The sequence below is a fragment of the Diaphorina citri genome, unplaced genomic scaffold, assembly GCF_000475195.1.
Source record: "Diaphorina citri unplaced genomic scaffold, Diaci psyllid genome assembly version 1.1 scaffold4, whole genome shotgun sequence".
Lineage (NCBI taxonomy): Eukaryota > Metazoa > Arthropoda > Insecta > Hemiptera > Psyllidae > Diaphorina > Diaphorina citri.
Genome location: NW_007377443.1, coordinates 420,257 through 447,077, shown reverse-complemented (window position 1 = coordinate 447,077; position 26,821 = coordinate 420,257). Strand labels below are relative to the sequence as shown.

Genomic DNA, 26,821 nt, shown 5'->3' with positions numbered 1-26,821 from the left:
AGCACAAAAATCAATTAGGTAGGTACATTGTAGTAAACCTTTGGTGATTTTCAACATTATACTCTAAATTCAAGTGATACTTAATGTTTTTTTAGGGCTATGTATTAACCTGCTTAGTAATTATACCCTACTATGCTTTTCTTTTCAGGGTGTGGTGTTCCCTATTGACTACGATTACAAATATTACATGGAGTGCAAAGGATTCCAAGAGGATACTGACTTGATTGCAGCTTCAGATAAATTTGGTCGCAATGCTATGGACATGGTTGTACCAGAATTCATTGAGCTATTCATTGAACGAGCAACAGCTCCCTTCTTTGTATTTCAAATGTTCTGTGTCCTACTCTGGTGCTTGGACAAATACTGGTACTATTCAATATTCACACTGATCATGTTAGTGTTGTTTGAATGTACGCTGGTCACTCAACAGTTGAGGAACATGGACGAGATCAGGAAGATGGGAAATAAACCCTATAACATGCAGGTGAGAAATGTTTATTCTTTAATCCACTAGAGAGGAAAGTACATAATATAAATCTCTTACCCCTGAGTCTACAGTCTTATGTTGAAATGAAAATTGAAATTGCATGATGTCCAGACATTACATGTGTGCCCAAACAGTATCCAAGTTTGTTCATTTAAGAGTCTTTTCCTTTATGTTCATCCACAATGCAGTGCAATAGTCCTAAACTAAAATGGATGTGGCACACAAGGGATCAAGAAGAGACCACCTTAACATAATAATAATTATGTCCATCCAGACCAAGGACAGTCCTTTATGAATTACAAGATATGAAACACAATTTTTTCATAAATAATAGCTACATATCTAATTTACCAAGATTAGAGAACTAAATGAAAATTCACTATTCTGGCAGTAAGTTTGTAAAAATGGTTTTTTCTTGACTTTATTTAATTGATTATAATTTTCAAATCTCTCATTTGACCAGGTGTACCGGAATCGTCGTTGGAAGTCAATCCTGAGTGATGATCTAGTTCCAGGGGACATTATTTCTATCGGTAGATCTACCAATGATAATCTAGTCCCCTGTGATGTTCTGTTACTACGAGGATCTTGCATTGTGGATGAGAGTATGCTAACAGGTGAGAATTATGTTTGATTGATGGAAATTACTTGTTTTTTTTTTTTTACTCCATTTTTGGGCTGTGCTATTTTTTTTTTTTTTTTTTTTTTCCCCCTTTTTGGGCCCCTTTCAGGGAGCAAACACCATAGTGACATTTTTTTTTTTTTTTTTTTTTTTTAACGGCTTGTCTGGTGAAGGGGTATATATAAAAATTCCTTTTCAAGCCAAATTGTTTGGCCTAGAAGTAGTCCATATATAAGTACGTCATGGCTTCAAATCCCAGCTCAAAGATGGAATAATATTCTCAACTATTGTTCCACGAACCGTTTTAATAATAATGTATAATAAGGTCTTTACCTTTTTAATATTATTTTTTCTTTCTTATTATTACCACGTTTAATTCAATGTAGTATATAACTTGTCAGTTTTATTGACAAATTAACAATGTACCTAAAGAAATAAGTAACCATTATTATTTGATCTTGCAGGAGAGTCAGTACCTCAGATGAAGGAGCCTCTGGAGAATGTGGATGTTGGGAGTAAGAAGTTGGACATTGAAGCTGATGGCAAGCTCCATGTTCTGTTTGGAGGAACCAAAGTAGTTCAACACACTTCTCCCGCCAAGACTGTGCAGGGATTGAGGGGTGAGCTCTTAGTGTTGGTTTTTTTTTCTTTCAACAGAGTTCTGATTGTCCCGAATTAGAAGAAAAAAGGACAGGACGGGAAAAAGCCAGCCGTTCTGAAAACAAACCCTATCTGTTTTGAATTTTTAGAGTAAAGCTCGTCACTGGCAGGAATTAAACCCGCGAGGGTAGCGCTATAAGTCAGACGCGCTACCATCCAAGCTAACTAGGCTGGCTCTAACAACGTAAGAGTTAAATTAACATTACTCCTTTTCTTCTTAATAGCCTTTTCTTATTTAAATAGGGTCGGCGTTTCCTGTCAGTCTCTTCCAGGCAGCCCTATTGTGTACATCATGTTCTGATGAATTTTTCGAAAATTAATTAAAATTACTAACATGAAAAAAAAAAAAAAAAAAAATCGTTTTATCATCTCCAGCTCAAGACAATGGTTGCATAGCGTACGTACTACGCACCGGATTCAACACATCCCAGGGTAAACTCCTACGTACCATTCTGTTTGGAGTGAAGCGCGTGACTGCTAACAATTTGGAAACGTTTGGTTTCATTTCATTCCTGTTGATATTTGCCATTGCCGCCTCAGCCTATGTGTGGATCAAAGGTAATATTACGAACTTACGATCATTATTATGGGCAGAATACTCGTGCTCGGGTCCACAAAGTGAATTTAAACTCGGTTTAAGTTTAACTCTCGGATTAAGCGATACGAGGTTGATTAAAAAAAAAAAAAGCCAATCAGACTGCTTATCCCGAGATTAAAACTTAAACTGAGTTTAAACTCAATTTCTTTTGAATGTCTTTTGAAATATTGGGGAAAATGGAATTCTTTACATTTTCCTATGTTATTTATGTCCAGGTGCATAATCGGAGTTTGAACTATCTATTAAGTGTAACTCATACGTTAAAATCAATCTGATCTGATTTTTTTTTCTTCCTCAAATTAACCAATCAGATTGTTTAATCTAAGAGTTAAACTTAAGCCAAGTTTATTTTTTAGACTCCAATTGTGGTCCCGACCATTAATAAACAATCTTTTGGGTACATTTTATGTTTACAGGAACGGAAGATCCCGACAGGAATCGGTACAAGTTATTCCTGGAATGTACAATTATTTTAACCTCCGTAATTCCACCGGAGCTACCCATAGAACTATCATTGGCAGTCAATACATCACTTGTGTCCTTATCCAGGCTAGGTAAGATATCATGGTTTGAACTTGAAATTCTTTACCTAAAGTACCTACTTAACATCTTGCCATACTAGTCAACTTGGAGGGTAGCGCGTCTGCCTTGTAAGTACTGGGTCGGGGGTTCGATTCATAGGTACATAAAAAGCCCACTAAAGGATGGGTTAAGCTTATACAAATCTTGACTCGATTCCCGCCCGAGGCGAACATACAGTTCTTTCAGTTAGGGGGAATCTCAAACAGATGAGGTTCTTTCTCTGGACAGCTGACCTTCTTTTATCATGTCCTCTTTTCGATTTCGGGACGATGAGACCTCCGTTGTTACAGTTCAAGTTTCCTCTATCGAACCTATTCCCCCTAACTGTGAAGAGTAAAAGTTACTTGTGTTCTTATTTTCTTAAAGAATTCCCGCTTTTCCCCCCCACAGGTGTATTTTGCACGGAGCCATTCAGAATTCCATTCGCTGGCAAAGTGGAGATCTGTTGCTTTGATAAGACAGGAACCCTGACCAGCGACAATCTCGTTGTAGAGGGGGTAGCTGGCATTTCTAAACAGTAAGTTGTATACCATGTCATTACTAATACTTACCTTTTTATAAGGTTTATAGTACAAGTAAGTAAAGTATTTATAAGTAGGTACCTAGTCATAGAATGGGTCTCTAATGTGACCTAATAGCAAGCACAGGAGCTGATAAATGGGTTTTAATTTACATTGGACTCGGGATGCTGTATCATAGCTTGTATATCCCTTAGTATTAGTACCTATCTTTTATCAGATGGGGTAATTAATTATGGGTCGGTACCTATCAGTTGGGTATTCTTTTGTAATCTAATGAAATTTTGGAAAATCGAAATCGATGGTTCAAAATGTGGATTTGGATTAATTCCTCTTTATTTAATTTTTTCTTTACAATATCATTATTTTTTATGAAACATTTTATTTATATTCCATGATAGATTTCCTAAGCAAGTTCTGCCGATACAAGACGCGCCACCGGAAAGCATTCAAGTGCTGGCGTCATGTCACTCCCTAGTACAGTTAGATGATGGACTAGTAGGAGATCCTCTGGAGAAAGCCACACTCACTGCTATTGACTGGAACTTGACCAAGGGTAAGCAACTAGTACAGTCGACACTAAATAACTCCAAGTTCAAAGAGACACAGATGAAAAGAGACACATTATATTAACACATAAAACACATGAGATATTGGTTAGATTCCTGGTATAAAGGCACTTTTTATTATTGTGTAATAAACAAGAGACTGACAAAAAACGCTGATCCTATTTAAATAGGAAAAGGCTAAGAAGAAGAAGAAGAAGAAGAAGAAGAAGAAGAAGAAGAAGAAGAAGAAGAAACAATTAATTGTGAAAATTCATACAAATTTTACAAAAGCCGGTATTATTGCCTTAAGCAATCTTTACTATCCATCACAATCTTGTCTTTTTAGTCCAATTTGATCAGGATAACCAAGGTACATATTATATTCTAGTTGTGGTTCTCGAGATAGAGCGATCAGTGTGTGAACTATGAAATGTGAACTGTGAATGGATCTTGTTCTTATAATATAAGATATATCTACCAGAAAACATTTTTACTCTAAATTCAACTGTTTACTTAATGATTTTTTTAGGGCTATGTGTTAACCTGCTGAGGTATTTTTCAATTACTTTTTCCTTCTAAGTACAATCTGACTTCAAAAGAAATAAAATACTTACAACCTAGATACTGTTTTTCTTTTCAGGGTGTGGTGTTCCCTATTGACTACCATTACAAATATTACATGGAGTGCAAAGGATTTCAAGAGGACACTGACTTGATCACAGCTTCAGATAAATTTGGTCACAATGCCATGGACATGGTTGTACCAGAATTCATCTGGAACTTGACCAAGGGTAAGCAACTAGTACAGTCGACACTAAATAACTCCAAGTTCAAAGAGACACAGATGAAAAGAGACACATTATGGAAACTGACTACTGGGAGACTACATATTTTCTCCCTATCACACCTTCATCTCATTGTTCCTTTTCTTTGCAGCGGATGCCGTTATTCCCAAGAAGGGTAAATATCCGGGGATGAAGATTTTCCACCGATTCCATTTCTCTTCGGCACTGAAGCGGATGTCAGTGGTAGCGGGATATACTAAGGCTGGTAGCGCGGAGACTGTCTATCTAGCCACTGTCAAGGGCGCTCCAGAGACACTCAAACCCATGGTAAGTAGTTTTTTCGAAGATTTTTATTTGATTTGATTTATTTATACAATTTTCATTTCACACAAATAGCATCTCCTAAGCTAATATAAATAACTTTTGATGAGGACTTTGGTAGAGAGAATTGTAACAACGAAGGTATTATCGTACCGAAATTAAAGAGAGGAGGGCAGGATAAAAGAAAGCCAGCCGTTCCGAGAGCGAGCATTATTTGGATTGTTTCGAATAAAGTCCGCCCCGGGTGGGAATCAAACCCGCGACTTAGCTCTAAAAAGCCTGGTGCTCTACCCTCCAAGCTAACTAGGCTTGAACTTAGAATAAAACGTTGCCAAAACTGAATTGTGGCTAATGTTTTCAATTTTAATAAAATACATTTTTCCAATAAACTCAAACTAATGCCCTCTGCACCTATGTTTTCCAGTTCTCCAGTGTAGATCCAAGCTATGAAGAGGTCTATCTAGACCTGTCCCGTAGAGGTGCCCGAGTGTTGGCCCTGGGATGGAAACATTTGGGTCCCAGATCTCACGAAGAAATTCGGGACATGACTCGGGATGTATTGGAGTGTGATCTAACATTTGCTGGGTTCATTATTATCTCATGTCCTCTCAAACAGGACTCAAAGAGTGTTATCAAGGAGATCATCAACGCTTCACATACGGTAAGGAATGAGAGATGTGTAAAGAGCGAGTGAGTTGTAGAAAAAGAACTACCTAGGAAAAGTGGAAAAGAAACACAAAATTATTTCAATAAAGAGGTGCTCTATTAAACTGTTGGTATAATGGAACAACTTGTTCTAAGCTGACAGTCTAAATAAAGCACTACTTATACTTATAGGTACTCTTTTCAGTGGACTAGAAGGACCCGACACAGACCACATGCGTCTAATGTAGCGGTTGTTTCATATGAAACAAAAACGGCGGTGAAACTGAAACATTATTTATTATTAATATTATTAATTATTTTTTTCATTTTATTTTATTATTATTATTATTTTTACTCTTTTTAACATCCCAAAAAAGTATTCATTTATATTGATTGTTTTTATCAACAATATTCTCATATATTTCCTCAGGTGGTGATGATCACGGGTGACAACCCCCTCACGGCATGTCACGTAGCTAAGGAGTTAGAGTTCACCACCAAGCAGGCGGGCGTTCTAGTTCTGACGGCCGATTTTAAAGAACAATGGACCTGGAGGTCGATAGACGAAACCCTGTCTCTTCCTCTGGAGCCGAAGAACCTTTCCAGAGATCTCCTAGATGTGTATGACTTGTGTTTAACTGGTGAAGGTATGTATATTAGGGATGGGTTTCACCAACCTTCTTTTTGACCCCTAATCCTAACACCCTGTTAGCTTAACAGCCCTGTTAAGCCTATACAAATCAAATTGAACTTAACAGGTTGTTGGCTTAACAGGCCGGGGTGGACTTTATCCTAAACGGATAAGGTGTGTTCTCGGAACGGCTGTCTTTCTCCTAACCCGTCCTCTTTCTCTCTTCGATTTCGGGACGATAAGACCTCAGTAGTTAGAGTTAAGGCCAGCCACTCACACTCGGGCCGTCTGATAGGTCTAGATCTGCAAGTTTCTCGCCTAAACTCTAACTGATAGACTACGGTTTGTCAGATGGCCTGAGCGCGTTTGGCTGGTGGTATTATAGTGTTCCCTCTGTCAAACCTATTCAGAACATAAAAAAACATCATTTCTCTCTCCCTCTTTAGGCCTCACGTACTTAAAAGACGCTCACCCCAAGCTCCTGCGCCGTATTCTACCTCACGTGAGCGTGTTTGCCCGTGTGTCTCCTAAACAGAAGGAGTTCGTGATCGTGGTACTGAAGAGTCTGGGCTACGTTACCCTCATGTGTGGAGATGGTACGAATGATGTGGGAGCCCTCAAACATGCAGATGCAGGTGAGAACTCAATCTAAGAGGGACGATTTCCTAGCCTAGTGGTATGCAGAAGGTTCCTGGTTCAATTCCCACTATCGACAGAAAATTTACACTCTTTTTTCGATTTCAATTATTTTTAATATTTCAACAGATTATTATTATTATTTTTGTGTTCTCATGTTGACCCAGCATTTTTGTGTTCTCATGTAGACCCAGCAATCTTTATGAATGGGAAGTATTGTGTCTTTGTAACGCTTGTCATACAGAAGGTCCCGGGTTCGAATTCCACCATCGCATTGATGGAAAATTTGAACGAGTTATCTATGTATTTTTTTTTTTTTTTTTTTTTCTTTTTCTTTCATAGGGATGCCAAACCGACTCCTGCTGATGGGGAGGCAGAGGAAGCAGAACCATTCGAACCCAACATTCTAAACAGCACTGTATACATTATATCCCTATCGCTACAAATAGCAACATTCGCGATCAACTATAGGGTGAGTAATGAATTAAGTATTAAGTGTCGATTTTAGGTTTTGGTACAACTGTGTTTTTACTATATCTTTCCCCTTTTGGTCAGAACCAGAAATAGTGTAGCCAGCCTAGTTAGCTTTGGAGGATAGCCTTGTAAACGCTATCGGAGTATAGCCTTGTAAACGCTATCGGAGGATAGCCTTGTAAACGCTATCGGAGGATAGCCTTGTAAACGCTATCGGAGGATAGCCTTGTAAACTCTATCGGAGGATAGCCTTGTAAACGCTATCGGAGGATAGCCTTGTAAACGCTATCGGAGAATAGCCTTGTAAACGCTATCGGAGAATAGCCTTGTAAACGCTATCGCTAGGTCGTGGGTTCCATTTCCGCCCGGCGAACTTTATCCCTATCAGATAAGATTCGTTTTCTTTCCTTTTCGGAATGGCTTGATTTCTCCTATACCACCCTCCTCTCTTCGATTGCGGGACGATAAGACCTTCGGAGTTACAGTTCCCCCTATCACACCTCTTAAAAATCTTCAAGTGTCTTTGTTATGATTTAGTAAATGAAAAATCTACCTAATTAACACGGAACTATTTTCTTTTCTAATCAGGGGCACCCGTTCATGGAGAATCTGAATGAAAACAAGGGCCTCCTGGTGAGCTTGGGTCTGAGTTCGGCCCTGGTATTTGCTCTGGCCACTGGATTCTTGCCAGGCATGGCCTACCAGTTTGAAGTTGTGGAGTTCCCGGCAGATGTAAGTAGACATAAGTCTTTTATTATGCCCCTCTGTGCACGAAAAGGCAGCACAGAGGTCATTTTTTTTACTCTTTAGGAGTAATGGCGCCACCACACTTGCTGCCACGGGCCTCTTATGTATTTTCAATGGTTATCTGAAAGAGGGCCCCTGAGTGAAATTTTGCTATTTCTTGATGGAAAAAAAAAAAATCCAAGAAATAATGAGTCTGTCTCTCATGTGTTGTTTTCAAATGTCGGGACTTGGCCATTAGGTCATTCTCCATGTAAGGAGACGTGTAGGTTGCCGGCGAATGGAGGGTTTAACCACTGTCACTAAAGACCTTATTTTACTTTCATTTCAATAGATCCCCCCCCCCCCCCCAGGTGTGGCTATCATTTCTAACGTGCCTACTCTATTGAAGAAATCCTCAGACCCGAAAGAAGCAGAAAGAAAAGCACTGGAAGCTGAGAAATCTGCGGCACCTAAACCTTACGAAACCAACAGAGCGGTAATTTCATTTATTTCAAGTACATGGGCTATGGAGACCTTTTCAAGCTAAAATGTATAAACCTAGGTTCTATGAAATGAAAGGATGATTTATTATTATTATTGTGTTTTTCCTTGGAAAAGTGGTTGGGTGGAAGAGCTCCTTCAGGAGAACCCTTTCACTTAAAAGAAAATATCGAAAATAGTAGAATAATCGACTTAAAGTCGTCACTATATTCCATACTGATTCTAAATGGCAATGCTTCAAAAACATGCCTAAATGGGCTTAAGTCGAGATGTAGGTACCTAATAAATTAATTGATCTCAAACTTTTCAGTCAATAATATTTCTTAATCCAATAGTTAAACTTAAACTCAAATTGTGCCAGTCTAGTTAGCTTGGTTGGTAGCGCGTTTGCCTTGTAAGCGCTAGGTTGCGACTCGATTCCCGCCCAGAGCGGATTTTATCCAGAACGGATAATGTTCGTTCTCGGAACGGCTGGCTTTCTCCTATCCTGTCTTCCTTCTCTCATCGATTTCGGGACGATAAGACCTTAGCAGTTGCAGTTCCCTCTATCGAACCTCCTAAAAAAAAAAAACAAACAAGATTTAGTATCAAATTTATTGTGGTCCCGGCCATAAAACTCATTTCCTTATTACAGAACTCCAGTGGTCGTAATCAGATTGGCAGGCGGCCTACTCCAGACTTGAGAAGTGCGGCACAGATCCGCGCCGCCAAGCAGAAGGAGAAGCTGGAGAAAATGTTGAAGGATCTGGAGGAGCCTGCCCAGATTGTCAAGTTAGGAGACGCCAGTATAGCCGCTCCCTTTACCAGCAAAATGTCCTCTATCAAATGCAGTAAGTATTTGCCAACCTCGTTAGTTTGGAGGGTATACCCTGACAGTCCCTCGTTTACAAAAAGCCCACTCTGAGCCACTTTTCTTCGGTATTGTTCTCATTCTAACACCTTGTCACCTTGTTTTCGTTTCAGTTTGTCACGTGATCAAGCAAGGCCGCTGTACTCTGGTCACCACGCTACAGATGTTCAAAATTCTCGCCCTAAACGCGCTGATCCTGGCTTACTCCCAGTCAGTCCTGTATCTAGATGGTGTCAAGTTTAGCGATACTCAGGCAACCTTACAGGGAATTCTCATCTCTGCCTGTTTCCTGTTTATATCTAGATCCAAGGTAAGTCGTGGTTCTTGTAAATTTCCGTGCTGTCTCGATTCTTTGATCCATATTTAAAATAATTTTGAGATTTATTTTTGCTGAGCATACCTGTTAAGAGCGTTCATTCATTCAATGGTGCCATATTAAAGGCCCACTTTTTTTTCCAACGTCACTTTTTTTTTCAAGTGGGAACCCCTTCTCAATAACTTCACCCAGTCTCAGAGGGGCCGGGAAAATTGTAGGTGCTCGGTCAAAAAGGTGAACACCAGAAAGTAACCTGTTGAAATATTTGCAATCGAAAAACCGCGTGTAAATTTTCTGTCGATGATGGGAACTTTATTTTTGTCTTCTTTATTTCTATAGCCACTGAAAGTGCTGTCCAAAAAGCGTCCACTGCCCAACATCTTCAACCTGTACACAATCTTAACAGTGCTGCTTCAGTTTGCTGTACATTTCCTATGTCTCATTTATCTCGTGCAAGAAGCTACGGCACGGACCGTCAAGAAGTAAGTTGGCATTGAAGTGAGAAAAATCACGAGTTTTACGACTAGATTCATGTTACAGTCTTAAAAAAAAAAATAATCATAAAAAAAATAACCTATCAGATTGCTTAATTCGAGAGTTAAACTTAAACCGAGTTTAAACGAGACTTTTTCATTCTCTTTCGCTTTCCTTTTTTCCTGTACTACCTTTTTCACTTCATTTTATCAAATGTCCCGAGCAAAGCTCCCTCGCAGGCAACGCATTAATGTGTTTGTGCGCATACGTTTCTGCGCAGTTCTTTCTGCTCCTCCTCTAGCGGACAAAAATAGCAACTGCTTTAAGTCTGACGTCACAAATCTTTGAACTCTTTCATTATAAAAATTGAATTTTCGACCTTTTAAAGTTATTTTTTCGCAGTTTTGACCTCAGATTTGGATTTTCCCAACTTTTTACTTAGGAATCGACCATTTATTTTTAATTTTTACCCATTTGCAACTCCTCCATTGTAATCTCTTCTATTTCCAGTTCAAATTCACCCTGGTGATGGTACTTCTGGCTGACTTTGCGTTCTCCTACTTGGTGGATCGACTGTGTCTCTGGTACTTTGGCGAAGGCAAAGTCAGACTTCGTTACTGAAAACTTCCAATCTATCTAGCTGGTACCAAGAGCTGAGCGATCACACTGAAAATGGTTGAAAATGTTTTTTCGAGTGTTCACTGTAAATTTGAAGAAAAAAAGAGAGGGAAAATGCAATTTTCCGCCAAGAGTTGAACATGAAAAAAATGAGGGAAAATGATGACACTCTTGGAAATTTCCCTCTTGGTTTTTAATTGATAGTCAAATGAGTTGGGTGTTGTAAAAATATAGCTGAATTTCTTCTGGTTCTTTAATTCTTTACTAAAGTTAAGCTGAGTAGTGTTATCTGATGTCTGATCCGATTTTATCGAGCTACATTTACTAAGACAGATCTACATGGAACAAGGTGGTACATAATTTCCCAATGAAGGTCCATACCAAATTTGGTGCTTTCCTGAATAAATGCAGCTTTTGGCCAAAATTGTGACGTTAGGCCACCCACTAATTTTATCGAGCTACATTTACTAAGACAGATCTACATGGGACAAGGTGGTACATAATAAATTTAATATGTAAAGTACAACTATCCCTACTCAATTTGTGGGCACAGGGTACCTGGGTACAGGTACAGAGAGTTTTAGATCCTAGAAATACGTCTCGGAGATTTTCAAACTGTATATTTTACATACTACCAATATGTATAGGGATGTTGTTTAGCTCGTTTTTTTAGAGGGATGGCGAGTAAAGGACATAGGTACCTACTTATTCGCTCAGGTTTTAAGTACAAAGTCAACTTGCAGACAGTATTTTCAAAAATGAGAAATTGAATTCACCTCAGTTGCTGTTTGACACAAGTGTTGGGAAAAAGGGAAGTAGATAATGTAGATATTTGTGGTTCCAGGGTTTTTAATGATAATATTTTTAATATACTATTTAAACATGTGTGCTTATAAAGGTTAGTGCAGAGCCTTTGCACTGATTTTGGTACAGATGTTTCATTAGATTTTTTTTATTTATTTATTATTAATTTAATTAATGTGTACCAGTTGTACCTACAAAGTACGAAATTCTTTATGGAACAGTGTTTAGGGGGCTAATTTTTCTGGACTTTTCACTCCGAGTGCAGAAAAAACACCTCAAGTTCCAGATCTCTCAAGTTGTAAACAGATTATACCTACGTACACTCGATATCTTGTATGAGAAGCACCAAATTTTATCGTACATACAAAAATATACCTACAAGAGAAAATGATTGAACCCGTTTTGTTTTTTCAATAGATGTTATTTTTTAGGTACCTACCTAGATATAAAACCACGACTAAAGACTGATTTCAGTGATTTTGCATCAGGCACTAAGACATCTTCAAGCTGAGATCTCAGTTTAAATTTGGTTTAAGTTCCGTCGTATCTAGACGTAGGTACTTAGTGTAGGTAGTGAAGTTACCTAAATCACGTACCTACGAGACCTAAGTACACCAACTCGAGGTTTTCAAACCCTTATGCCCGGTCTTACCAAGTCGGATCCGGGTAGTGGGTACCCCCTAAAGCCCAAAACCAATCCAAAGTATACCTAGGGTATTTCCTCACCTCTGATTGTGCATTGTGCTTTAACACCCCGCTAGAAACAGTCTTTCTAGAGGTTGTTGATCCGGAGGTAAAAAAAATCCCTCTGTAAAGGGAAAAATCCCACACAAAACATTTCACAATTTAGGGTTTGGCAACAGTGTAAATTGTTTGGAGGGTAAGAGCGCCAAATTTTGAATTTTTGGAAAGTAGACATTTCTGATTTTTGGATTTTTTGATTTTTTTGGAGTTTCAGCCAGCTGAGCCAGCCTAGTTACTCTAGTTAGCTTAGTTGGTAGTGCGTCTGCCTTGTAAGCGCTAGGCCGCGGGTTCGATTCCCGCCCGGGGTGGATTTTATCCTGATGGGATAATGTTCATTCTCGGAACGGCTGGCTCCTATCCTGTCTTCCTTCTCTCTTTGATTTCAGGACAATAAGACCATAGCAGTTACAGTTCCCTCTGTCAAACCTCTTTTTTTTTTTTAAAAAAAAAAAAATTGGAGTACCTTCATAACAATCATAACCTTGATGGAGGTATAATGATATAAGGTAACTCCTTGAGTACCTTTACCTTTACCCTGATTACCTGAGTACCTAGGTATTTAGGTACCTACCTACTTAACAAGTTGCCTTCAGGTGTTTCCAGACCATGGAATACCCAGAAATTTCGATTTCTATTCACCAAATAACAGGTAGGTACTAGAAATAGCAACTCACTTATCTCCTAATGTATTGTCATATCAAGCAATAATTTCTCAAGAGTGAAATTCAAAATGGAGAAATGGTGTCTTTTGGAATGGCTCCTGTGTCTACAAAATTGGTAAGTTTTTATGACAAAACTACCTTAGAAATCCAATACCCATTTTGTCATTTTTCTTTCTGTGTCACTTTATACCTGCCTTTTGAGTGCTAGGTTGTGGGTTCAGTTCTTGCCCTGAGAGAACTTTATCTTAATTGGAAGAGGTTTGTTCTTGAAATAAGACCTGAATTGATTCAGAAAACCCTCAATTAAAAAAAAAAAGAATTAAACTGTTCTAGGCAGGGCAGGTATGTATTTCCAAAAGTTTTGTGAAAGGAAAACAAGAGAAAACCTTTTCCAACTAGAAACAGTCTCTAACAATTTGACCACAATAATAGTTAAGTTGTAATAGCCTACAGCTGGAGTAAAGGAACTCTTGACTCCCATTCATGCAGTTTAATTTTGTACAGTTAAGTACTTAATGCATTTAAAAACTTGTTTGTTTTCAGGCTTAGTGAAAGATCAGTATAGTCCAGTTGTGGATTAAATCCTATATCTCTACATGATTGGCTTTCAAAACTTTACAAAAATGATTATCAAGCTCCCACGGAACCAGGTTGAAATTGTTGAAGTAATTAAACAGACTGAAGAGAATGTTGATGTTGACATTGAGGGCAATGAAGACAAAATTATGTCTGACCTTGATTCAAAATACTCGAATCCAATCAGCTCAGAAAGCCCTAATGATAAGAATATAGATCAGAATAGACAGCAAATCCCTATGATAATTGAACATTGGAATGTCAATGAATCAGATGATTCTGTTGAGGAGAAACCTAATATCGATAAAATTACCTTGGAAAATCTCAACTCTGGTCCCTATGAGTCTAAAGCAGACAAAGAGTTTCAGTATGAAGCAGAGGATGATGAAGACGTAGACAAAGAATCGAGACCTGATATTGCTGAACAGTCCGAACATGATTCATTTGAAGATGAGTATGATGATAATGATGATGAGTGGAATCCTTATGGTAAAAGTAATTCCAGAAAATCAAGTGCTGTCAGAAAAAAGAAAACTCCTGTTATTCAAAAAACTAATAAAAAGCAGATTTCTTCCAAAGAACAAAATTCTCAGAAGGAACAAAAACAAAGTGAACCAAAAAGTACTTTAGTGAAAAAGGAATTTCTGTGTAATCTTTGTGAGAAAAGTTTTACAATGGAAAAGCTCCTTACAAGACATGTAGTCAGGTGTCATTCAGAGAGATTGTGCCCAATATGTGGAGCAAGTTTTGGGGGAGTCCGAAAATTGAATTTTCATGTGAAGAAAGAACATGGCCAATCTTTACATGATTGTCCTCTTTGTAAGGAGAGGTTTGCCTCTGTTGAAGACGTTCACTCACATACAAACAGTGCTCATTCTGTAAGTGCCTATGCATGTACTACACCATTCTGCTGCAAAGTGTATACTTCAGATTTATATCTGAGGACTCATTTAAAATGTTGTGGAAGCAAGAAAAAGGAAATATTGAGATGTGAAAAATGTAACAAAGTATTTGCTACTAAGTTTACTATGGAAGAGCATTTGGACTGGCACATGGGAGTTGTCAGATTTATATCTGAGGACTCATTTAAAATGTTGTGGAAGCAAGAAAAAGGAAATATTGAGATGTGAAAAATGTAACAAAGTATTTGCCACTAAGTTTACTATGGAAGAGCATTTGGACTGGCACATGGGAGTTAATTACACATGTAAGGACTGTAATGCAACATTTTCACATTCAAGAACTTTATACAGACATATAAACATGGAACATTGGGGATACAAATACAGATGTGAGCCCTGTAAAAGAGACTTTGCAGATGATCGAGGCTTGGTGAAACACAACAAAATAGTACATAAAGTAGGAGGAGGCATGCCTGAGAAATATCTCTGTACACTGTGCCCAAATAAATACTATCAAAAAATAACTTTGTTAAGACACATAAAGAATGACCATTATGGCCTAAGGAAAAAAATGAAACCGTTACGTGTCCGTATAAAAAAACAACGTAAACAAACTAATAAAAAATCTATTAAAAAATATTGGTGCTGTCATTGTAATAAAATATATTTCCGGAAATGTTATCTCAGATATCATTTGGAAAGTTTTCACTATGGGTTCAAATATTTTTGCTCACTTTGTGGCAAATGCTACTCTAAGAAAAAATCACTTGAACGGCACATTCTTGGTCATGAGAAATCATTATTTTCCTTCCCATGTAACCACTGTGAGAAGATTTTCATAAAGGAGAGCCTTCTACGTGCTCATATAAATGAGTGTACTGGTATGGGTGTGATTGGAACTCAACGCAGTTCTGCCTACTATATGTGTTCATATTGCTATATGTCTTTCGGTAGTAAGCTTTATTTAATTCATCACATTCAGGGATATCATTATTTACGTGTAAATCTCTGCCAAGACATCCAAAACACAAAGGTTGAACACATCAAGGTAGAGTTCAAAACCTAGATATGTGTAATACCTAAATAGATTATTGTCTTTGATCTTTTTTGTTACCCTCCTGATTGATCTATGATTTTATATTTTTAGGAAGTACCTACATACATATGTCGATTGTGATGCAATTTGAAAATACAGACATTTAAGTAAGAAAATTTGATAGAGCTGGGTCCCATTAAGACTTCTGAGGTTTTCTTCCTGAATGATTTTTGTTTATTGGAAAACGACCTCTACTGACTGAAATTTGCCTAACAGATTGTACTCACCATACAGCATACTCTACCTAGATATTTATTAAGGAACCTATAAACGGTGAGTAGGTCTTTTTAACAATATTAATAGATTTTATACCTATTCGGTATTTTTAATATATATTTTATTTATTTTTTGTTTACATCATGTACCTATTTAATTTAAGACCGTACCTATATTTTTACCATTGTATATCGAACTAAATATCTATTTATGTATATTTTCATGTCCGGGTATTGTATAATATTATAGCTTGATTATGTTTTGTAAAAAGATATCTTTTTATTATTTATTTTTATCTACCTATTTACGGATACGTTTTTCGTTTTACATAATTCTAGAGAGAGATGGAGAAGAAAAGGAAAGGAGGAGAAAGAGAGGGAGAGGTGGTTTTTATATTTTCATATTTCCCAACAGATCTTCAGAGCTGACGTCGAAAATGAACTGAGGTTAGTGTAGCCAGCCTAGTTAGCTTTGGAGGATAGCCTTGTAAACGCTATCGGAGTATAGCCTTGTAAACGCTATCGGAGATCTTTTGTTGGTCATCGCATCACGATTTACTAGTTCCTATTGGAATTGATAATCGATTACGGCGTGAATGATTCACTTTGATGCCGGTATTGTCGGTTCTAGCTTAGTCATTTTATAAAAGACGTGTATATGTAGTTGATAGTTGTAATACCAATGGAACGAATAATTGGTGCCCAAATTGAAGTAAATATACCTGAAGTTTTTGTAAATATGAATTCGTCAGTATTGACTGTGTAATACCAATGGAACTAATAAATGATAGAATAGAATAGAATAGAATATACCTTGTTTATCCTGCTCGAATGAGACTAAAAAGTCCCTTTACCCCAGCAGTCTAAACAAGGTCTCGTGTATTTTATGGGTTTAACATTTTACAATACATGATTAATAAAGTAGACCTTGCTTAATTATAAAAAAAAAGAAAAATAATAATAATAATAATAATAATAATAATAATGAGAAGGAGAAAGAAGACAAACTTTTTTTTCTAGCTGTCTTTTTTTCCAACTCAAAGTTTCCATTAGGGTTATATATTTCTTTGGGTATAATAATTATACTAAAATAGATACTGTATTTATAGATCTATACATATAATAGATACTGTATTTATTAATTATCTTTTATTATTTTAAATATTGTTTCTTATGGCCGGGCCACAAATGGTTCAATCTCGGTTATCTCTGTTTCTCTTGGAGCAATCTGAGATTTCAATATTTTCAGGCAATCAGATTCCTTCATTGAGTCCAGGGGCCACAAAGTGAGTTTAAACAATATTTTCAGGCAATCAGATTCCTTCATTGAGTCCAGGGGCCACAAAGTGAGTTTAAACTCCGTTCAAGTTTTAATCTCGGTTTAAGCAATCAGATTGCTTAATCTGAGAGTTAAACTTAAACCGAGTTTAAACCCTTGTGGCTCCCGTGTTTCATGGCGCTTTCTTCTTCTCACAAAAGTCGCCGTTTCTCGTCTCCCCAGACAGAACTCCCGTGCACAGCGAATGTAAAACGCCGTAAATCAATTCTTGCTTATTGCAAGAACATGTCAAGGGGCCTTTGAGATGTGCTAGCGAGACCCTGTGAGCTAAAGAAGCATTTGTCTCAACGCGGGGACATGTTTTATTCAAAATATTTCTGACTTATGAGCTTTTTATTTTCTATTACTACAGTATAGCGGAGCTATACTAGTAATGAAAGTATTGCAATCGGTCCAAATTTTCAAAATCGGGAAATGGTTGGAAATATCCGTTTTGGGATCCCCTGATGTCAAAAAAGTGATTTTTAGCCCATGGTCTGTACGTAACGTACGTACGTACGTAACGTACGTACGTACGTAACGTACGTACGTACGTAACGTACGTACGTACGTAACGTACGTACGTACGTAACGTACGTACGTACGTAACGTACGTACGTACGTAACGTACGTACGTACGTAACGTACGTACGTACGTAACGTACGTACGTACGTAACGTACGTACGTACGTAACGTACGTACGTACGTAACGTACGTACGTACGTAACGTACGTACGTACGTAACGTACGTACGTACGTAACGTACGTACGTACGTACGTACGTACGTACGTGCGTACATACATACGTACAGACCATGGGCTAAAAATCACTTTTTTGACATCAGGGGATCCCAAAACGGATATTTCCAACCATTTCCCGATTTTGAAAATTTGGACCGATTGCAATACTTTCATTACTAGTATAGCTCCGCTAAACTGTAGTAATAGAAAGTAAAAAATCTGGTGTGAACATCACACGACTTTCCTTATCCTATTGAATGATGCTTATTTGAGTGTTCTTTTACCCTAACTTTTACAATATCTCTAACCGTTTTGTCGCTATAGCTGAAAACCGCCAAAAAACGGTCGAAATCTGTCAAAAGCGGTCAAAATACCGCCAAGCGCAGCAAACATCTCAACCAAACGTTTTGTGTTGCATCCTTATCACATTTCGGGTTCGCTACTTCCCTGTGTCAACAAATTTCCCTTTTATTCGTGAACCGTTACCAAATGAGCAAGTAAATAGTTAATCCCATGTGATTTTTTACGCGGAATCGAATGGTGCTACTTTTAGCACTCTCTGACTTACATTTGAGAAGTTGCGGGTTCGATACTCCCCTGTGTCAACAAATTTCCCTTTTGTTTGTGAACCGTTACCAAATAAGCAAGTGAATAGTTAATCCCATGTGATTTTTCACGCGGAATCGAATGGTGAAACTTTTAGAACTGTCCGACTTAATGTAATAGAAAGTCGTGTGATGTTCACACCAGATTTTTTTCTCTCTTTTTTTTCCCGTGTACATTACTCAAAAAAGTCAAAAGTGAACATTGCTTGTTGGTTTATTTCGTGTTCCACCTACCCATGGGTAGGTAAGTATTATGTGTGTTTCAAAGCAAAGTGACATACTGTTCTAATCTCCTTTCGAGGTTGTCAAAGAAGTACCTACCTACATTCTAAACATGAATGAATTTAATTTTTCATCTTCCCTAATTTGACCATTTTTTTTTTTTTTTTTTTTTTTTTTAAAGTTTTACTTTTTCAAATTTTTAAAAAAAGGTTTCCCAAAATTTCCTTTTTTTTTTTTTTTTTTTTTTTTTTTTGAAAAGTTGAAAAAGTAAACCGAAGTGAACCAAACTTGAACGAAAATATCAGGCCAAAAAAAAAATCGAGAAATGCAGGATGTTGGTCCAGTGGTAACACACTGAGCTCACACTTTTCTCTTTTCCTTTGGGGAAAATCTCTAGGAAATACCTCCATATCTCCGTGACTCTTTATTTCCAATATAATATTCAAACCTCTCTCTGCCCTTTGCCCTGGCGCTGAAAAAGTCCATTGGATTTTCATTTAAAAGATTAGCATTTTTCTTCCGTCTTTCTCAATACACTTATTTACATATTTCCCCCGTGTCCCTCCTTCCTTCTCCTATTCCTTCTCTCATTTTTTCCCGTCTTCACTCTTTTATTTTCAGCCCTTTGCTTTGAAAATTTTATTTCTCTCGAATGGATATCTTGAAGGAGGTGGCACGTGCAGTGAGTGCCTTTGTTATTCGATCTCTTCTAGGTAGGAAAGTAGTGAAGGTACCTACCTACCTGTTTTGGATTATTTTTTTCAATACCTAAGTAGGTACCTACCTAAATTTCTTCTTTGACAGATTATCGCAGGATCGTCAGTTGGGTAACAGAAAATCTCGACTGGGACTTGAACCTAGAACCCTCACATTGAAAGGCAATATTCTTGTCCATTCAGTTACAGAGGCGGATTCAAGAGATTCTCGGATACAGGGCTACTTGTACAACATTCAAGTCATGTTTTTCTACTAGGTATCATTTTACCATTACACCATTTTTTTAATTTATTTATTATTATTATTATTTCTATCACCTAGTTTTCGACTTTGAATTTGTCTATCTACCGCCTACCCCACTTGAAGTTTCTAAAAATTTTCGCTCTCTATGCGGGAAACATAAACTCTCCTTCTGTCTCGCCTACGATCAAAAGCCACCGGTATTTTGAATACATTAAATTTCTTTCAATCATGTGCATGCAAAAGCTTCCAAATGCTCCCCAGACAATTTCGCCCGTGTATCTCTTCTCCGGCAACCAATGAAGATTCCAAAAACGTAATCTTTTTATATAACCGCTTTTCAAATCAACTTTTCCATATAAGTATTTGTTTTCTTCTTCCTTTTTGTTCTCTTATTCCTTGTTTAAGTACCTTTTTGTTTTGTTTTAGGTCGATTGCCCTCTGGGGTTCTCTTCAAGTGTTTTTCGTGTTTCTAAGCTACAAAACCCTCGCATAGGGGTACATAATACTCATATTTGCTAGTAGATATACATATACGCGGATAGTGAATAATGTAGGGATAAGAGACATTCGATTCGGGCACATTAGGGTAAGTGCCTAGATATTACACATAGATAAGTACATGGACTTTGGACTTTAATGATGAAGAAATGTATAGTAACTTTTTCCGAGATGTTTGGTAGAGAGAACTGTAACTGCTGAGGTTTTATCGTCCCGAAAGAAAAGAGAGAAGGGAGACAGGATAGGAGAAAGCCAACCGCGAATGAACCCTTTCTGTTTAGGATAAAATTCGCCCCAGACAACAGTCGAACCCGCGACCTAGCGCTTACGAAGCAGAAGGGCTACCCTTCAGGCTAACTATAATCCGGATGTCCTCAAATTTAGGTAGGTACCTATCTAAAGTAGGTACCTATACCTACCTAGGTATATGAAATAATCATTGTCGTCATCCTTGTAAATGTCCTTAACATATTAGATATATTATCAAAAGGAAAACTATATAGGTATTATAATAATATTGTTATTATGTTATTAAGTATGTAGGTACCTATAGGTAATAAATATTACCTGCTCCAACATAACTGTTAATAATTATTATTTAATTGATAGTAAGTGATAAAATAATATTAGGGTCATGAAGTAATAGGTCCATGTACTGAATTTTGACGTCAAATATTATCCTCGCCTAATACTTAGTATGCAAATGTTTTCCTGTTTGTGAGCAACTTTTACCTACAACTTATTATTTTTCTCGGGAACATCTTCACAGAAAAAAGACTGAAAGAATTCACGATTTTCAATTTTGGAGAAGAACCCAGAGATCAAAGAGAAATGATTAAAAAACACGACGAATTAAAGGATACGTGCAAAGAGGAAAATAGGTATTTAAAAAGTAATCAAAACTTTAAATTACCAGGTCCATGTACTGAATTTTGACGTCAAATATTATCCTCGCCTAATACTTAGTATGCAAATGTTTTCCTGTTTGTGAGCAACTTTTACAACTTATTATTTTTCTCGGGAACATCTTCACAGAAAAAAGACTGAAAGAATTCACGATTTTCAATTTAGGAGAAGAAAAATAAACCCAGAGATCAAAGAGAAATGATTAAAAAACACGACGACCTAAAGGATACGTGCAAAGAGGAAAATAGGTATTTAAAAAGTAATCAAAACTTTAAATTACCTTTTTTTTACATAAATAATACCCACTGAGGGAGAAAGGAAATTGGAGGAAAAAATTGCCTGTTTATTTTTTAATGTTCCTGTGGAGAGTAATTTGAAGACGTTGTACCAAACCACTCAATGCTGCAAGGAGTTTTCAGTTTTTCCAAGATGTTTTAAATTTCTAACTATGAAATAAGTGTTTTGCAAAGCGTAGACCCACACTGGACCAACAAATTTGACATGAGATGGTAGACTTGGCCCTACGTATTGAGAATTTGTGAAACAACAATGAAAACAAAATAGATTTCCAGAGTGCTGTCAGGTTTTATTAAAATTCAATGGCTCCCTAGTGGTTTGGAAAATATTTGACCCTTGAGCCGCGTGCCACGCACACACATCTCAATCTTGTAATAATTTTTATTCATAAACCAATTAAATAACACAAATCATAATCGTAATCTTATTAGGATAAGTGCATGGTGTGGGGATTCGCTGGGATTGTGTGCGGATTGTCCTTGCAGACAATGAGATGATAAATAAATCAAATAGTGAGAAGTCATTATGAAATTACCATCGATCGATTGCCATCTTTTTTTTTCTTCTTCTTCTTCTTCTTCTTCTTTCATTATCTCACACTGGTACTAATACTGGTACCTAGGTATACAAATTTTGCAAATAGATCACTTTATGCCAACAAGGGTAATCGGACTAACCTGAACTAAAACCATACCTACTGCCATTTCTTACCTTCTGATAATTACAGCTTCTCAATTTTACTGTCAGTTCAAAGACAGTTAGATGTGATAACGTAAGATGTGTTCATTGTTCAATTGGTGGAGATGTTCATTTGACCAGAAGTAAGGTGGGAAAAAAAAAATCGAGGAATACCAACCCATCTATCAATGATAAGAAATGCAGAGATATATCAATAAGTAATGCCGAGATATGAGTTGTATATCAGTAAAAAATACACAGATATGAATAAGAAATGATAGAGACGGACGTATGGAAAATATTTCGATGAAGGAAAACCCACAGTGGAGCATTAAAGTGATAACTGAAAAAGAGGAAAATATACAGGGTAATTTCGGCCTCAAAGTCCGGACCACCAACTTGTTCATACTCGTATCTTGGTCATCCGCAAGTTGCTACACCAATGGCTAAACCGTTGACTGCTACAATCTACAAGGTCTACCACTTACTATCAGGTAGAGGTAGACCTGACAGGTACACCTCATCAGGTCGGCCTGTCACGTCTACCTGATAGTGATTGGCTGGCCCAAGGCCTTCTTGGTACACATTTCAGGAAGATTTGAAAAAGAAAGAAGATTCTGGACGGGCTTAGTGCTAGAAAGGAGATGGGCCTACAATCGCAACTGTTGTCTTCTGTGTATAATTGTATACCAATCAACTTCTGTTAGATTTCTATCCTCCGTCCTGAGTCGATTCGTTCAGAACCTTACCTAGCTACTAGATGCACCCTGTTTGAAGAATTGAAGATACAAGGAAGTAACATTATGAAAAATATGAAGATCAACTTGAGGGACGTACGACAAGTGGAATCGTGATAAGTTCTGAACTAAGTGGGGCCCCGTTTCATTACAAATATTATGCTTGGAAAATCTCATGCCAAAGCGTAAAGGAGCCAGGACAAACAGTGTCCTCTAAGCTCTAAGCTGACTAACTTGTCAATTAGCAGAAATTTGATAGTCCCAGTAGGGCTGTTGCTGAGAGATTGGATTCATAACTGACAGGACTACGGTTCGAATTCCAGCAGCGACATAAAATAATAATTATTATTGAGTCAGAGGAAGACCATCTGTGACATCAAGTTAGAAAATTAGGTAGGTACCAACTTACTTTACACTTTGTTATGGGATATATGGAACTGGTACTAGTTTCATGTATTCCTTGTGTTCCTTGTATGAGATGTGTGGTTATTTCGGATCCAAAAGCGAGTTTTTAAATAGACAGCAGCAAATATTTTGAAAACAGGCCCACGCCCTGCAGCCTTTGTGGTGTCAAGTTTGGACACGTCCGTCAAAGGCGCTGAATAAATAATGGGTTCCGATATTGGATACATTCACCATTTTCATAAAGATAAGTTGGAGCATTTTTCTTCCCCACTTTTTTTTCTCCCACTAAAAGGTTCCGTCTACACGAGTGAAAATATTCGAAGAGGAGACATTAAACCCATGATAGGTAGGTAAGTATTAGGGCTCGGAATAATATATTAACCTATTGTTTTATTGACATTGAATTGATTAATGTAGGATCCATCGATTAGTGTCAGTCCAAAACAATCACCCTAAAGACTGATTGAGAGGCTGGCGAAAAACGCCGACCCCCGCCTGTACACGGGAAAAGGCGAAGAACACCAAACATACTCACGTGTAGCCCGAATTTTGAAAGGGAGGCAAAGGGTAACGGAGATCCCAAGGGACTGGTCTTCAAAACTGTTCTTAGGTATCTTCTTTTCTCCCTCAAAATAAAAAGGGGTCTGGTCGTCATAGGAATATTATCCTGGGACTAGTTCGGAGTCAGGAGGAAGTCCTGCCATTTCTTGAGTCGTTTTGAATTTCATGCGGTAATATTTCCATATTATTTGCATAGACTGTTGTAATAAGAATTTCATTTTTTTTTTTTTTTTTTTTTTTTTTTTTTTCTAGGTATACCTACCTAGGTATCTACGAGTAGATCTATCTTTTTTTTCGTACCTATTACAGTAATTTTGCCATATAACTATTTACAGCTCTTACTTAGCTGTGACGATCTGACGAACTTTTGAGTCGGTCCCATATCTATTTTAATTTGCACAACCGGTAGGAAGGCATTACTTTGAGACAAACTTTTTCATTACCATGATAACGGTAACCAATCTTCTGCGCTTCAGGAGAACCAAACTTAAATAACTGACATACCTAATTATTATCTTTGTATAGTTATGGTTAAGAAGTCCAAAATAGGTGCACGTGTCTAATATTGTCCTCACGAGGTGGCATCACGGTTCCTAGTCCAAATAACACTGAAACAATACCTAAGCTTAGGTACGTTTGCAACAGCCCCATTCAATTCACCAAGTCCCTGAAATCCTGATTTAGTTGTCTTTACAACTGATTATCCTGAATATAAATACTCGATCCTCAGTGATTAGATATTCAGTATAAACCAATTTCCTTATCAAACAATTGTTCAGAAATCGAGATTCGTATTCAGTCCGCTGATTGTGATTTTCAGCAGAGGAACAAGAGATTGTGATTTTTGAGAAGTGTTTAGCCATAACTTTTTTATTTTTATAATTTAAATTGTGTCTATTCTAGTCAGAAAGTTCTCTTTCTCGGTTTAACATGAGTTCTCCCGTAATTTTGTTCATGGTAAGTTTCGACCGCTTTTAGTGACTGATATTTCTTTAGCCAGCCTAGTTAGCGTATTTGGTAGCGCGTCTGCCTTGTGAGCGCTAGGTCGATTACCGCCCTGTTCGGATTTTATCCTGAACGGATAAGGTCCGTTCTCGGAACGGCTGGCCTTCTCCTATCCTGTCTTCCTTCTCTCTTCGATTTAGGGACGATAAGACATTAGTTATCAGTTACAGTTCCCTCTGTCAAACTTTTTTTTTTTTTTTTAAGAGCTTAGTCTGAACAGTTCATGATTGCCCCCGATTTTGTTTTTAGATGTTCATCGTGCTGTGTTGCTGTCTATCCCTGGGAGACGCTGCCCCCCTCATTTTCAAATTCGTTAAAGGTTTCATCGCTGGGAAAGCCATTGGACATCTCCTGCATCATGATCATCATTGATGACGTCACTTATTCACCATCCAGCCCTCATCTTAGTGTCAGTATTAGGTACCTACTTTACTGTTATAACGCCTTCCATTGTATTTAAATAGATAAATGTCTTAAAAAAAGTTCTTACTTATTCACAAATTTCCTTGTTTTCAAGTTAAGTTCAAGTAATTTCAGGGAAATGTCATTTTATAATTAATTGGACCTTAGGTGTATCCAAACATAGTCGACCGGCCGTCGATCGACGAGGTGAATTTATGTTGTCGAGGCAGTGTGGAGGTGTCAGTCGATATCGATCGATGGCCGGTCGACTATGTGTCGACACCTTTAGAGTAGTTTAGGAATGTGTCATAAATGTCATTAAATGTAGTTAATCTTTTAGTTAACCTATTAAGTGAGTAGAATTGTCCTGTCTTTTTCATAAATAAAAGCAAACAAAAATTTGTTTTACCTAATTTATGTACCTATTTTTTTCCTTTCGTTTTATTCGGTTATTTGGAGTCAGGTGGAAAGTATTAGGTAGGTACGTACTTATAACTTGTACCTCTCTATAAATATTTATAAAACTCACTCAATAGCTAAATAGCTATACTTGGGTATCTAATATGAGTATCTATCAACAAAGTGTCCAATTTCCAACTTGCCATTTATTTTGCCCTCCATGTTTGCTTATTCAAAACACGGTCTGTCCCATTTGTTTTATGTATTCAAATTTCATTTTGTCAATACGGGACGAACACAAACTTCTTCCTATACTCCATTACCTACATATTCGTGACCTTTCTCCCTCACTAAACTCTTTAAATTGAGAGGAAATTTATAGGACACAATTTTTTATGCTGTTCCAAAATATTGGCAATCCAAGAATATAGGTAGCTCTATCTATAGGTAGGTACTTACTATCTATTCTAGCTAACCCCTGTCACCAAGTAGGTGCTTAGCTTACCAGAAGTTAGGCAGCATACATGCTACTTACCTAACATGTAGGCCAGGGATTTTCATAATTTCAACTGGTGGCCCGCGGTTTTTTGGTCAAACTTTGACGAATGCGTGATCGAAATATCGCAGGCTTCATAAGTTCCTTCATATACGGACCTTTTTTTCGAATGCATTCTACAATTCACCGAAACACCAGTTCTAATCATACGGCCTTTTTTATGAATGAATTCTACAGTTTTCCACCGAAACACCGGTTTTAGATTTTTAATCTGTTTAATAAACGGAACGAAAGCAACACTTGTGTCTGCCTAGGTATACAGGATATCCGATGAAAACACTCTCACAATAGAAGTTGTATGAAAAGGGGGAGTTGGGATATTGGGTATGTAATATAATAAGACAGACACACTTATGTCGCGTGCCACCTAGTTCGGAGTCAGGAGGAAGTCCTGCCATTTCTTGAGTCGTTTTGAATTTCATGCGGTAATATTTCCATATTATTTGCATTTTTTTTTTTTTTTTATTTATTCGTTTCAAAATGGTTGCTGGGAAGGTACGTATTTTTTCCTGTTTTTCTATCTTCTTCTTGTTTCCTAG

General features: G+C 37.4%; 2 protein-coding genes and 1 long non-coding RNA gene across 4 annotated transcripts; all 3 read left to right on the top strand.

Moving 5' to 3' along the window:
- The first annotated feature begins 147 nt into the window (after positions 1–147).
- On the top strand, positions 148–10,387 carry LOC103522144 (manganese-transporting ATPase 13A1). Its single transcript, XM_008487281.2, has 15 exons — positions 148–484; positions 951–1,104; positions 1,574–1,729; positions 2,145–2,327; positions 2,784–2,921; positions 3,340–3,466; positions 3,869–4,023; positions 4,952–5,127; positions 5,546–5,782; positions 6,197–6,413; positions 6,844–7,032; positions 8,605–8,729; positions 9,369–9,564; positions 9,698–9,894; positions 10,240–10,387. Exons 1-15 carry the CDS (start codon positions 188–190, stop codon positions 10,384–10,386), a joined length of 2,694 nt encoding a protein of 897 aa, XP_008485503.1. The 5' UTR covers positions 148–187; the 3' UTR covers position 10,387.
- A 2,536-nt stretch (positions 10,388–12,923) lies between these two features.
- On the top strand, positions 12,924–16,264 carry LOC103522051 (zinc finger protein 33B-like). 2 transcript variants are annotated; one of them, XM_008487190.2, is made up of 3 exons: positions 12,924–13,189; positions 13,746–14,708; positions 14,845–16,264. In XM_008487190.2, exons 2-3 carry the CDS (start codon positions 13,799–13,801, stop codon positions 15,744–15,746), a joined length of 1,812 nt encoding a protein of 603 aa, XP_008485412.2. In that variant the 5' UTR covers positions 12,924–13,189; positions 13,746–13,798; the 3' UTR covers positions 15,747–16,264. The 2 variants fall into 2 exon arrangements, with proteins under 2 accessions (XP_008485412.2, XP_026687686.1); XM_026831885.1 differs by having other exon boundaries at positions 13,746–14,716; positions 14,853–16,264.
- Positions 16,265–20,364: 4,100 nt separating this feature from the next.
- Positions 20,365–25,254, top strand: LOC113470638. The gene is made up of 2 exons (XR_003393623.1): positions 20,365–20,424; positions 25,175–25,254. It is a non-coding gene; the product is annotated as an uncharacterized LOC113470638 (long non-coding RNA).
- Positions 25,255–26,821: the final 1,567 nt, after the last annotated feature.